General features: G+C 41.4%; 2 protein-coding genes across 2 annotated transcripts in view; one reads left to right on the forward strand and one right to left on the reverse strand.

Moving 5' to 3' along the window:
• Positions 1 to 298: 298 nt before the first annotated feature.
• Positions 299 to 8,232, reverse strand: gcfc2 (GC-rich sequence DNA-binding factor 2). Its single transcript, XM_061068168.1, has 18 exons — positions 7,849 to 8,232; positions 6,969 to 7,070; positions 6,267 to 6,488; positions 5,822 to 6,073; positions 5,551 to 5,651; positions 5,249 to 5,382; positions 4,897 to 5,080; positions 4,187 to 4,310; positions 3,771 to 3,822; positions 3,483 to 3,568; positions 3,079 to 3,278; positions 2,831 to 2,975; positions 2,188 to 2,309; positions 1,867 to 1,943; positions 1,512 to 1,578; positions 1,275 to 1,421; positions 1,035 to 1,171; positions 299 to 590 (listed from the first exon to the last, which is right to left on the reverse strand). Exons 1-18 carry the CDS (start codon positions 8,171 to 8,173, stop codon positions 458 to 460), a joined length of 2,610 nt encoding a protein of 869 aa, XP_060924151.1. The 5' UTR covers positions 8,174 to 8,232; the 3' UTR covers positions 299 to 457.
• Positions 8,233 to 8,739: 507 nt separating this feature from the next.
• The window catches only part of itsn2b (intersectin 2b), a 30,648-nt gene continuing 24,665 nt past the window's right edge, over positions 8,740 to 14,722 (forward strand). Inside the window, exon 1 of the mRNA XM_061067724.1 lies at positions 8,740 to 8,947. The gene's annotated coding sequence lies outside the window, so the exon portion shown is untranslated. The remainder of the gene's footprint in view (positions 8,948 to 14,722) is intronic.

Genomic DNA, 14,722 nt, shown 5'->3' on the forward strand with positions numbered 1-14,722 from the left:
GTGTGAAAACAAGACATATCAACGTGTGTCCTTAGGCGTCACGTGATGTTTTAATTGTTTGTGTAGCGAGGACATTTCAAAGACATAAATCCAAATGATTCCTGAAGAGCCAGAGGAGCAGAGTTTGGGATTCATTTTACTGTTATATTGGTTAAGTTTAAATAGTGTTCATAACTGAGTAATTACCATAAAACAATCTTTCCTTCAACTTGCATACTGGATTTTATGCACCAATGAAGGACTTTGTATAGTTGTGTTTTTTAGATCAGATTCTAAATAAAAGTAGATATATTAATGACAAAATGCAAATATTTATTCATAAAAATACAGTTCTCATGTACAAAACATAGCAAAAATGTTCTTGACTAAAAAAATTGTTTTTACTCATCATTTCTTAAAGTTTCCCTGGTTAATCATTTGTTGCCATATTTTATGTTCAACCACATTTAACAACGCATCATTCCGTGTCTTGGTTCAGCAGCTGATGAGAGTAGATGACATCTTCATAGTGGTATTTCTCTGCTATGGCCAGGATGGAGTCATTGCACCTGATTCTGCTCAGAAGCTGCAGAACTTCAACCACAGCAGACCTGGAGTAAACAGCAAATATCTGGGTTAGAGAATTACAGTTATGATCTTGTTATAAACGTATGAACCCAATGTGTGATCATTCTTAAACAAAGATCTGCCATGTTTCACTTAAAGTTGTGATGCTGCACATATTACACGATTGGGGAGCAGGTTTTTTATTTGTGGTTATGTTTGTAACTACAAACATACAGCCTCTTCAAAAATATTTTTGATTTAAATGCAAAAAATAAATTGATATTCTTTGGTATTTATTTAACCAATAAAATAATAGTACACAGAAAATACAGTATGTCAAACTAAAAACACTCCAACAGTTTCCTACAGTAAATTTTGAGAAGGCAGAAGAACTTAATAGTTTTTTTTTTTCATTTAAAGGCCTGAGCTGCCTTAAGTTGACTGTATTTCTAAAAGTTGTCTTTCTTATGGAAACGTGTTTTTATTACCTTGTGTTTGCATCTTTTGGAGACTGTTGTTTGCAGATGGTATGAACTTTTTGAACCAGATGGTTCTCAAAATTCTGGAGCTGAGGCAAACAAACGCTCACACCTTTGAACCAAGAGATGGGAAGACTATCTCCAATCTAATAAGAGGAGAGGGGAGAGAGAGTAGTGTAGGTTAAGAGGGGGAAATAGATACTGGTGCATAGATACACATTCCACATTAACAATATAAATTAAAAATACCTTTTTGCATGCCAGGTCAGTATTGCTGGGTTGAGTGTGACTGCACAGAGCGATCATCAGGTATCTGCTCAGCAGTTTGTCCAACATCAGTTCCTTTAGTAAAGTCTCAGGAAGCAGCAAAGCCCATTTCCCCATGTTACCTAGTAGCTGATGGAAATACAAAACAGCTCAGCTTTAGCGCCCCCACATGGTACAACAGACAGTTTAAGATACCTAATTTGTTAGAGTAGGCAGTACTTTTATGGCCGTCCAGAACTGTTGTTCCCTGAAGCGACTCTGAGGAGACAACTTGTCCTCTGAGAACCTGGATAATAAACAGACAGCATAAATAAATATAAACATCATTTGACACCATTTTGATTGACCTGTACTTTGAAAAACTACATCAACATAAGTCACTGATCTGACAATTCTAACGATTGAGCAGAGATATGTGACATATATAATTGGTCAAGACAAGAGACTTTTTTGTGAAATCATTGTGTTACAGTGTGATTAATAAGAAGGACACTGAGGTGAAGTCCAACCTGCTTTGTCACTGCAAGTCAATTAAGTAAAAGATGCTTTAATTTAACAAAATAAACTAACTTACTTTTTTGGGTACAGAGGGATGAAGACATCTTCATCCACACAGCTCCTCAGTCTCCTCCCCACAGCCTCTATGAACGTCTGCACAGGTCAAAAACACACAATATTAATACAAACATGTTCATACACTGTATATGATGTGCAATCTATTATATGTTTATATGTATTTTGCTTTAAAGTCTTTTCCATATCACTTAATTGTTAGATATTAGACGTTCATTTTCACTGTAAATTAATTTTTCTAACTTAAAAAAATCAGCTAAAATAGCAAGATGGTTTCTATGCTGATTACTATAGTAACCTGTTGTGTGAGTGTTTCATGTACCTTGACTGGTTTGCTGTGCTCTCCTTCAAAGATGGAGTAGTCGTCCCTCAGGCTGTGACACACATCAGTGAGACAGGCTGACTGTTGACGGGACATTGGATCCCACACCAGCTCCACAAAGGCTGAGCATCAGAGGAGAACAAAGACAGACAGAGAATGAGGCTTCTGTAGTTTGTCACATCTGTCGTGTAATACAAGCCAAAGAGGTGGATGGAATGTTTAACAGTGGGTGAATAGCAAACATGACAAATCACTCAGATCTGAACGCCAGCCTGCTCTACAACAAGCACCATGGGCCCAGAGCACACAGTGGAAAAGCAAGAAGTAGAGAAGGGAGATGAGAAACATTTTGTCCATAAAGAGGATAGAAATATAGAAGTGGTACTGCAACTAGTCCAAGTATCTCTGTTCTCCAGGAAGCCATGTACAGTAAGCCTAAAATTAGATGAAATTCATGGATATACTGAGGGTATTGTAAAAACACAAAATAAAAATGTAAAAGTAGTTAATAATATTAACATGTAATTTTCAAATTATAAAAAATATATTTCTCAGGCACTTGTGCATCTATTACTTAATAGTGGTGGAAAGGAGTGTAGAACAGTGGGAAAAGTCAGAGATCATGTGTGAGTGTGTGTGTTACCAGTCATTTTGGGTAGGACCGTCTTTTCTATGACATTAGACAACGTCTCTCTGTCTGTGTGTTCAAGCTCCTCATGGCCATGTCCATGACAAAATGTCTCCACTGCCGGGAACCATGGGAGGTTTTCAAAGTCCCCACTGGCATCCTGAGACACACAGACAACCATAACATTAGGCACACAACATGTCACGTGTTGTGTAATGCCAGGTGTGTATGCATTAACTAAACCTCTGTGTTTGTGTGCAAACCTTCAGTGGGTTCCACGACAGCATCTGATGCCTAATGATCGGGTTCAACAACTTTGGCAGACACAGAGAGATGTAGGCACTGTGGTAAGAGTCAGAGTAAGATCCTCTCCATTCTTCAAAGCGAGACAGAATCTTTTTAACATCGAAGAAGTCTTCCTGAACGTCCGAAAACAACGCCTGGGACCTCAACATGATATCCGCTGGAGAGGAAGCAGAGAGGGAAGAAGAGTGAGTAAGAGAAAAGCAACAAAAGGACCAGTGATTTAGCTTGGACATGATACATTTAGATTTGCATCTGTTTTTACGGTAGTACACCTTACAGTATTAAAGCTACATTGTTACAATACAGGGATTAAGTTTACAGTTGAACAGATGAGATTTGAGTCCAACTTATTCGTACTTACCCTTTTCCTTCTGTAGCTGCTCTTCCTCTTCTGCTGAAGGTTGGGAGTCTTCAGGGATATCAGAGTCTTCCTCAGTGCTTGTGCCACTGCGACACAAAAGACAAATATTGTGTATGCATGTAAGAGTAGAGCAGAGGAACTATTCAACTAAACTTGAATATATCCTATTTTGTAATACTGGTGTAATGGATTCTAATAAATTAATTATGTAGCCATTTCTATAGTATCTGAAACAATGATAAACCAAAGATGGAAAATGGGTCTTGAAAGTTATTTTATTATACTCACCCTTGATTTTCTGATCCATTGGCTGAGCTTCCATCCTGTTCCTCTGTGCCATCTGAAAAATTAGGTGACAAATTCACTTAATTGCAACATTCCTTCTTGGATTCCTTTTTACTTTAAATATCTACAGCAGAAAGTTTCTGCCTGAAATGTTCCTCCTGGGAAACAATACCAAGAAAACTAAACCAATTTCACTTGTTATCTTGTTGTTGCACTGACACAATGAATCACTTAGAGAATTGACCCACACTTTCAAATGTGGATCAAAAAAGTAACACAGGACTTTTACTCTGCTGTCATGAAACAAACCCAGACTCTTACTGACTTTAATTCAGAATAGCAAAAAACACACAGATGTGGTTTATAATACTACATAAAAGGCAAAAGAGGAATGTTTACAGTTGAATCATAAAACTCACAGCTGAGCTGCTGCAGACGCTCGGCCTGCTCCTTGACCTTCTGTCTTCTCTGAGCACACAGCTCATCCATCTGGTCAGACAGCACAGTGTGAAGCTCCAGCTCCAAAGAGTTGATCTCCACAACCTACAGTCAACACAGTTCTCAGTGAGAAAGTGTTCACCATTCATCTTCCAAAAGGGGGCCCATTAGTGTTTCCTTCAGGCTGCTGGCGTAAGACAAAATCTCTTGATTGATGAAGAGTATAACATTTTATGTAAAGGCATTATTCTCCTTTGGTTTTGCATCATCCAAGATTCGACAGCTGACTTGGACCACAGTCAACTGCTGGGGAGGCTCTGGCTGGCACAATGGGAGACCACTGGTCAGGTCTTAAAAATACTCAGCACTCTTGCCTGGGGTTTGGAACTTTCTGGAGACACACTGATGTATTGATTTTGTCAAATCAGATCCCACCAGATAAAAAACATTAAATATGGCAATCCTTTCAACAACATTGCCAACCAAAACTTGAAGGCTGGTTATCAGCCTGACAATCACAAGTCAGGCTCCGCAACCAGTTCTCACTGACACACAGTTGATTCATAAACTATCATTCCCTTTTAATATAAAAATGCATGTTGTTTTTAATTCTATCAACTTTAATATGTTTATTGACATATCGATAGAGTAGAGACAGTAGCGATTATTTGGAGACTCATTCATTATTTACCTTTTCCTGCAGACACTCCAACAGGTTGTGGACATAGAGGGTCATGCTCCTGTAGAACTTCAGCTGTCTCTCCGAGGAACTCTCACTCAGCGCCTCCACTGAGGTTGTAGCACTTTCAACATCCCCCTCCATCCTCCGCAACTCCGCTTGCCGTGCGCTGTGCACCTCCTTCAGGGAGTCCAGTCTCAAAAGAAGAAAAAGAGAGGAAAGTGAGGAAAACTTGTGTTGTGTATGTTTGATTACAACAAAAGTACTGCTGGGCATGGAGTAGTAATACATACTATATAATAGTTATAGCTATCTAATGTTATGGTGTGATATAAAGGCAGATATAAATAGAAAAAATACTTACTTTCCAGTGATCCTCCTCTTGATCATTGACACACTGATAGAAGGAAGGGTCTTTGAGATTCTCATCTTTTGTCTTCGTCTGTCTCGCCTGCTGATGCTGATGCTGGAGCTACTGGACTCACTGCCAGATGGGCTCTGAGAGGAAGAAGACAAGAAACAGAAAGATAAACTATTCTGCTGTAAGCCCAGCTGCACACTGGCTGGGACAAAGGATTAATCCAGGAACAGTGCAACACAGAAAAGTCAAACGAGAAAAGAAAAAGTAAGTAAAAGACAGCAGGTGTTTCATAGAGCTTTTTGTACCTGTTGTCCTGGATGTCTCTTGACTCCCTTCCCAATTTGTGTTTCCTCCCAAAGTTCCTGCTCTTCCCCATCACTCCATGACATACTGCCATCACTCCCTCCTAGATTACACAAAAACAAACAAGATATTCAATATACCAAAGGGCATTTTTTATATCTACTATGGTTTGACAGCTCATACATTTATGCATCAAAACACACATTATATTCCGTCATCCCCTTCCTCTCTCCCCACTTCACCCCATCTTCCCTTTCTCTCCGCCTCACATACCAAGCTTCTCAGCAATCCTCTCTCTGATGCTCTTCAGTCGTGGAGCAAACTCGATTCTTCTCTGATGATCATCTGGTTCATCATCATCATCATCAATGACTCTTTCCTCATCATCGTCCCTGCTGTAGTGATCTGGGGTGCTACCTGCGGAGCTATGGCCATCTCTGCCCAGGGAAATGTATTCTTTCTTGGATCGAACGGCCTTACGCTGCCTCTTAGCTGCCAGGATAGCTGCAGCGTTGGGTATACGTACTAAATGAAGAAAAAACAGACATGAAAGTGCAGGAATGTGCGTGGCAATTAATGCACAGGAAATGTCAGCGAAACTGTGAAATACAAACTTCCAACCAACCCTCCGTGAATTTAAAACACCAAAATGCACACTCTGTATGTGAATGTATTACTCTGACATACACACACAGTATAGTCCCACAAAAACACACACCTGGTCCAGCAGGAGAGCGGCTGGAGTCCGAGGCTGAGCTAGCTGAGGGAGACCTGGCACGACCTTCATCACTGTCACTGTCATCTTTCTTGCTGTCACTATCATCGTCATCATTATCATCATCTTCGCTGTCATCACCAGGGGACAGACCATGTGGTGAAGACTGACTGTCAGAATCTTGCCGGGGAGAAACCGATGGTGGGGCACTGACACCAGCTGGGGCTGGGAGAGAGAAGAGGGAAATATTTGTATATATGAAGATTCTGTCTAACATTATTGCATAATTATCTTGACAATTGCAGAGATAAGTTGAAAATCTTTACTTTACTGGGTTTTAATAACATTAATAACAGAGAAGTTAAGTTTGTTGGCTGAGAATCTGAGTCTTGAATTAGCAGCTTCCTTTTTGAAAGAAATATTCCTCTGTAAGAGACCACATCTGATAATGTGCTCACTGCTAATACATTGGGAGGAGTCCTGGTGTATATTCAAGAATTTCTTTACTTTCATACAAACCTTAACATTGTACCTTTCGTTAGTGTCGTTTCTTTATTTGCAGGGCTAATGTATTGGACTGCTATAAGACTGTTTTGGTTGTATGTAATAAATATACTAGCAACATAGTGACTATATGTATTGGTTATTGTCACAGTGTTTAAGGGTCATGAGCATGTTTGGACATGATCCATTCAAGCATCCTACCTTTCCTCTGGGTGGTCTTGGCAAGTAAAGCTTCCTTCTTCCTGGATTGGAACAGCACAGCTTTATCAGAGGACTTCTTCAGTCTAAATGCTGGTTCTTCAGCTGAGACAATGAGAAGAAAACCAGAGATCAGTGAGCACAAACATGCTGTACAGTGTTACACTCTGTCACCACCAAGTTCCGAGTACAATTATTACCTTGCATTTGTTTTTTGTATGCCTGTATGTTACTTAGCAGGATTACGCAAAAACTACTGGATGGATTAATACCAAACTTGCAAGCAGCTTTATCAGTCCTTGTCAGTTCACAGAATGTTTTAGTGACACGTAAATCTATCTAGTGATAGCTATTACTTTTGCAGGAAATCAGGTTTGTATTAGGCAACTGCTGTTAGGTTTGTGGGATTATTGCATTAGAAGCAGATTTAGTAGTTTCATAAATACAATAGTATATGTATAGTAGCCTTATTATATGGCTACAAAGCTAGAAACCAACCAGTCCTACGTTGGAATAATACTCAACTCTACTAATACTTTGAGGTAAACACAGCTTTATCTATTTTAGCAAGGGGCCCTTTCCAAAGACAGAGCCACTAACTAATACAGGACCCGTCTGCGCAGATGGTGAACTAACTTGGGGTATTTAGTGACTCCTGGTGGTCTGGGTTGAGTTGACACTTTTATAAATGTGTGTACAAAAGCATCAAAACCATCCAATAACAACACCTCTGATCAAATATACCCTGCTGGTATGTCTTAGTTGTTTTGATCCGTATTATTAAAAGAGCAACTCCTCAGACCTGTTGTCAATTTGTCAAACTAATTTCATGATTCTTTGCCTCCGACGTTGGTTTAACGTTGACCAGCTCCATGTTAGTTACCTTCTCTGTCGTCAGAGAAGCTGAGGACAGTGTTTGTTTTCTTTTTCCCTGCGTCGTCCCCCCTCTCTTCTTTCCCCCCGGTCACTTCCAGCGGCTCTGCCTCCTCTCCGCCGCTGCTGTCAGGCGAGTCCCTCCTCGGAGGCGTCGACTCCGGCTTGGAGCTGCAGGAGATCCCGCGGCCCGGGGCCACTTTGAGCAGCTTGCTGAGCCCGGCCGGAGGAACCTCAGGGTCGGCTCCATCCCCGCTGGCTTCCCGCTGGTCCTCTCCGTCGCTGGAGCTGTGTTTCCTCTGGCGGAAGTTCCTCCTGGGCTTTTTGTTGAACATCCCGCTGCCCACTCGTCTTTCAAGGCACCGGGTTCTGAACGGGAGGTGGAAGCGCTTTGCGGCAGGTCGCGATTTGCTTGAAAAAGTCGCGAAATGTTACGTGAAGCAGCCGCAATGCACTGTGGGAGATGTAGTAAGCACGTAAGGGATTACAAAATGATATAGAACAATCTAACAGTGAAATAAAGCATTTTATTTATATGGTAGTTTACTGTAATATTGACCACACGATTTATCAGCCATGTCATTCTTATTGTGCCCCCCCGTTTCCACACTTTAATATTAAGGAGGCATGTCAGAGTTTGGGAACATCGACGTATGAAGAGCACGACGCAGGGATCTTGAAATATTGCAGGACTTCAAATTTAAACTGTTTTTGGTTTTTATACTTTCTTCTTCACTCGCCTCCCTCCATCACTCTCGCCCTCGCTGCTTCCTCCCATAGCTTCCTCCCCGGCTCTCCCATCTCCTCCTCCTCCTCCTCCTCCTCCTCCTCCTGCTCCTCCCTCCCTCCCGGTGGAAGGGGAGACGTTAAACAGCCACACATCACTCGCCGTCAGCCATGTTGTTGGTGTGACGCCACACGGAGCTGTCAGCAACAGGTCCTCGGACCAGCAGCGCCGCCAAACTTCGGCTTTTCTCCCACGTTCGCTCCTCTTTTCGGATACCGAGCCTCCGCGGTGGGTCTGGAGAACCTCACGGAAGTGTCGGGTTGTGAGTTTAGAGCCCTGTGAAGTTCAGAAGCGGTGGTGTTTATGGGCCGTGGTCCCAGAGGTAAGAAAACTGCTCATCTAAGCCAGCGAGTTGGATGTTGTTATGCTAATGTTTCTGTGGCTAGTTTGACACGCTTTATTTAAAGTACGTGTTGTTTGTCTCTGTTTACGTTTGTTTACGTGATCACCTTTAATTCAGGAATATAAAAAAAAACGAAGCGTTGAGCAGAGGGGAGCTGGTGCTTCTGCCCTGATCCGGGATTAGGTTAGCTAGCTAAGTTATCACTTCATGAGGTGTTACTTTTATGATCGATGGCCAGATGTGGGGTGTTGTTTTTTTGTTTCTTGGTGTTTGTGTGAGGCTGATTTGCTGGAAAGTCTTCTCAGTTCCCTCTCGGTTCAAACGAGTTGAGCAGGTTGCAGGCAGGTCTCAGGCTGCTGACAAGTGATCAGGGAATGTTACTCTATCAGTTCATCTAACCAGCAGACAGAGGGAGGTGTGAGGGGGACTGTGGTCCTTAATACAGCTGCAGTGCTCCATCACGTCTTTGTCAATGTAAATGTTTGTCCCATAAAAACAGCTGACAACAAACCCAGAGCACAAGCTTAATTTTCAATACCAGTGACTGTAAGAAACACCCCATCACAGAGCCATGTCGAAATCCACAACATCTATTCTGTTTGCCAGTGTTTGGTAGTTGTCCATTTCTTTTCACAAAATATGACCTGGGAAAAATTCATCCACAGAAGTTTCTTGATTTTTCTGTGTTTTCATATAGTAACTGGAATACCACCGCTAAGGCCCAATAGTCCCCTCACACGTAAGGTGCACCAAATTTCACTCCCTTATAAACTTTTTTTCATCAAGATTAACTCTTACAATCTTGCGATATTAAAAAAAGTGAGAAGATTCATGATTGGGATCTGCAGCTAAATTGAATGGGTGCTCCCCAATTTCATGGTAATCTGTCCAGGAGTTTTTGCTTTATCTTGCTAAATATCAGACAAACATACAACTATAGTGGAGGTGAAAAGAGGAAATTCCTGGATCCACCCCCTGATCTGGATCTGCACCAAAATCCAACAGGTTCCTCCCTGAACCTTTTATTCTTCTATCAAGAGTGTGGATATATGAATTTGATTCTGTGGGACTGTTGGATAATAATTACATTTGAAGGCTGTGATCTGAGATACATGTTGAAGAGTCTTCCACAGAGAATGGTGTGGTTAAAAATATGTGTGCACCATTGTGAGACAAATATCCAACAAAATGTGCACACATTCAAGATTCCTCATCTGCTGCAGCGACAATCACTAGGGCCTAAGCTATGTCACGGTTACAATCACTTGGTACTTCTGTCTACAAACATTAAGTTAACAGTAGTTCGGGGATTGAAGGTTTGGTTAGCCAAAATTCACTGTCGTAAAATGTACCGTGACAGACTTTTGGTTCTTGCTTCCTTCCTTTATATCTAAATATCTTTCTGTCATTTTATTACTAAACCGTGGCTTAATCTTTCGGGTCTTAAGAAGAGACACTGGCTTTCACTTGGTCGACATGGTTTTGACATCTATGTCTGCAAATGTCTATATGCTAAGAATCCTCAAAGCATGAACCTCAGTGTCGTTATTATTACACTATTAACATGATCATTAAAGGCTATCAAAAGCTTTATTGCCACTTGAATTCATCACTACTGTTTTACATGCCAACAATGCTTGGAGCAGCATTTGTGACATAACATAAACATAGACAACGTCTGGACAAGCCCAACACTGAGCTGACAGTGTGTTGCAGCAGCTGTGAGGTTTATCCAGCCCTTTGACTCATCCATTTTTAGGACACTCCTCAACAACACTCCTTAAATCTATAGCCGTGACTCTGATGAAACACATGCATATACAGTATATCCACAGTGCAGCAGAAATGAGCCAGTTTGACTCTGAAACTGTTTTCTAGTCCTGTCAAATCTTGATCTATTTCTCCAGTGCCGCCATACCATGATTTATTTACAAATCAGGGTGGGTCAAAGTGACTAAAGGAGGGAGAGGCATGCCTTGCCTCTTAAGAAAGCAAAACACTGCATTGCAAACAGCATGAGTCAAAATCCAATTTGACACACTCAAAAAGGTGTGAATGCCACCGGTGGATAAGGCTTTATCGGCGATGTGTGGGTGGATGTGCTGTGCTGAAATATCACTTAAAGAAGGCCGCAAGACTGAAGACTCAGCTCGATGGTGGGAGGGAGTGGTAAAGACAGACTTAAATAATGTTGCAGAAGAGAGGGGGATGGCTGATATAGGAGAAAGAGAAAAAGAAAGGAGGATGGGTAATTTTACTGTGTAAAAACAAACATGCACACAGAGGGGGGGGGGGGGCTACTAGGGCAGAAACAGAATTGTGGATGGAGTTGATGCCACTGGTGTTAGGTCAGCAAGCGAGGCAGCTGAAAATCAATCATTTCTTAGAACAAGAGGTGGTACTTGTGCAAAGTGGTAATGAGGACAGGCCAGGGTCACCCAACTGGCAGGGTATAGCTTGAGAGGCAGGAGAACAGACATGATGTACAAGCAATGACACATTGAGAGACAGAGAGAGTGTGGAGGATAAAGACATCAGCAAATGAGGAAAGGGTGGGATCAAGAGAGGAGAAAAGGTTCATTGTAAAAACATCAGCGACTCCTTTCGTCAGTCTCATTCATCTCTGTCTGATTCTTCATTGTGTTATTTATTACCTTCTGTCCATGAAGAGTAGAAGCTACATGGCAGCGTGGGTGCCGCACAAAGGGTCCGGACTAAATAGATAATAAGGGATAAACATGCAGTCATGTGCGCTCTGAGTGAGAAGGAGACAGCTTGACACACATGGTTCAGAGCTTGCATTGAAGCAGGTAAGGTCAGGGACAGCCAGGCTATTTATCCAACACTCCTCAGTGTTGTATATACTAACTGACAGACAATGAAGTTCCATATTCGATTGGGACAAAAGTAAAACTGAAACGGGTGAGGTCTAACCCAAAAATGAAACGAAAAGACAGACAACACTCTGAGGAAGTGGTTTGGTATTAAGTCACCACTGTACAGTCAGCCCGTTATAATCCACAATGGTGGAAGAAGTAAACGGATCACCAATTCCACTCTCATTACTAATAACTTTTAAAAATATAAAAAAGCATTTGAACATGTAACGCAATTCTTGCAAAAAACAGGGTATTTTGAACTTTTTTTATCTATTCTGAGGATGTGAAAACTGCATGGTTCATAGTTCCATAGTGAGTTCGTAGTTGTTGCATCATTGGTGAAGTAGAAAATTAAGTCAGTTTTTAAGCTAGGTGCTTCTTGGAGTGGAGCCCTGCTAGCTGACATTCACCCCGATTCTACCACAGTGGGTTTATCATAAATACTGAGCATGCTGTATTCATTTTGCAACTCAAGGCCTCTACTGAGACAGAGACCACTTGTGTATGTTGAGGGAAAAATCAGACAGGATTTGCATGAGCTTTGCAAAGCTAAGGCTGCCACTGAAGTCAGTCCCCAGCCTAGTCAGTCATTTGGCCAATCAGCCGTCCTTTCGGGAGAAGCTCAATCCATCTGTCACTGTCACTATGGAAATACTTAACCTTTAGAGGCAATAATTTATCTATGTGCTATATCTCATTTATTCATTATAATTCATACAGTGTAGCAGAGGTTACACAACATGAATAAAGCCTCACTAGAGGAAAATAAGAATTTGCATATGCACTACCCTAGTTAATAAAGTACATGTTCAAAAGGTAATAGGCAGGACTAAAAAGAAGGTGGAAAGTGGAGAAGGAAAGAATTCGAAAAGAGACTGGAGGAAAAAGAGACTTGATCCAGGAGGAGAGAGAGAGAGTGAGTGACAGATGGCAGGCAGTAGATTATTGGCTCTGCCTTGCTCTTCTCTGCCCCCCTGAGAGGAGCAACCAGGTCATTTAAAAAAAAAAAAAACACCACACTCTTCTACTGTTAGTCATGATTTCTAATCCCTTTATCTCATTTGCATTCTCTTTCGGAAATCTCATGTCAGTAAATAAAGTCAGCCTTCATGAATTTTGCATCTTAAAAATCACTCCTTAATCTGTAATTCGGACACTGTTTCTAACCTGAGCTCTGAAGCCATTGTATTTTTCTGGGACATCAAAGCTGTCCCGCCACCAAAATCAATGATCACTTCCTGATTCCTGTTGTGTGAGCGAATGCTTGTGGCTGTTGGTTACTGGGCAGGAAGTGTTGTGCAGAACGATTGGAATTTCTCTCCTACTTTTCCTCCTCCGACTTCATCATGTGAGTCTGACTGGCTGATGGGAGAGAGATAATAACGGAGGAAGCAGGTGTTAGGCAGGAATGTAATGAAGTGAATATGAAAGTATTTGTTTCCACCAGAACATGTATTTACCTTTAGACAAATTAAATCTAATATCAGTTTTGTATTGAATGTGAGTTTTAGCTGCTTTCAGACCTGCACTGACCTCGAGACATTTTCCGCAAATGATCGAGCCAGTTGCTCCCAGAACTTTTCCTGACGGCCCTCTTGTAAAATGTCTGGAAAAAGGGTTGAGCACATGTGTCCAGAGACATCACTGCTAGCATGCGATGGACACAAGAAAATAAAGCAACTGCAAATATCAAGATGAGAAAGGCGCATACACGTAGAAGATGTGAACTTGGTTAAGCATTGCTTTTACCCAGCAGGAACACAGGAACTTCTCTCCTTGCACTAAATATATTCACTCAAAACTGTATCACTGAAAACCTTGTAGGATGAGGATCCTCTTTCTGCATAGAACTGGTTTGTGCAACAGTTGCTCGGTTTCCACACTTGTGCATGATTCAACAAGAACAGGTTTCAAACATGATGTAACATATGTTGAAAAAGCCATGATCCTGTGTGACAGAGAGACAGGAAGGACACTTTTCAGATTTAAAATTTGGTAGTTTCTCTACAACTTTGAACCAGTCTGAAATTTCTTTACAGAATATTGTGTACAGAATGTCAAGATCCCCAGAGGATGAATCTTAACAACTAAGATGACATCTCCTCCAACACCACAAGACAAAATGTAAATTTTGGTTTATGACCAAATACATGCAAAAGTTTGACACTCCCTGACATGGTGAACAGGATCTAGCATTGGTACTCGCAGGACTAAGTATTACCTCACAGAGCTGCTAACGTGGCAATAGCCTCTGAGGGCTCCATTTTAACAATCACAGTGCACGACACGTGCATTCAGGGCGTGTCCAAATCAACTTTTGCTAGTTAAACTGGAACATGGTTCAAAGAGTTGATTATTCTCTTGATTAATGAGATAATGCGTTCTGGGTGTAACATGCGGTAAAAGAATGATAATGCCACATCTCATCCATTTAAAAGCTAGGTGTGCTCTCACATCGGCAGATTGCTATTATAATTGTGTACAGGTGTATTATAAGCATTGCACATATGTTGTGTGCACCTGCCTGCATGTTACTATTTTGATAATGTGACCTTAAATTAGCAGTGTAAAACTGCGACACTGACTTCAGAGCAGGTTTGGGTTGTTCAAAAGTGTAATTTCCTTCTCCATCTTCAACATGACAATGCACAAAACCACACCTCTTTTTAAGACCAACAGAACAATTAGTGCTCAGCTGGGGGCAAGTGGATTTGCTGTTTAAACAATGTGGACGGTGGGCGGAAAAATGTCAACTGGGTCGGCCTGAAACCAGCAAAGACCCTTGTGTTGTGCATGACACTGCTTTGCACCTTGTGTAAGATAGATCTTTTAGTCATTTAGTAGTTGACATGCTCAAAGCTTTACAGGGAATGAA

This window comes from Limanda limanda, chromosome 3 (genome assembly GCF_963576545.1).
Source record: "Limanda limanda chromosome 3, fLimLim1.1, whole genome shotgun sequence".
Lineage (NCBI taxonomy): Eukaryota > Metazoa > Chordata > Actinopteri > Pleuronectiformes > Pleuronectidae > Limanda > Limanda limanda.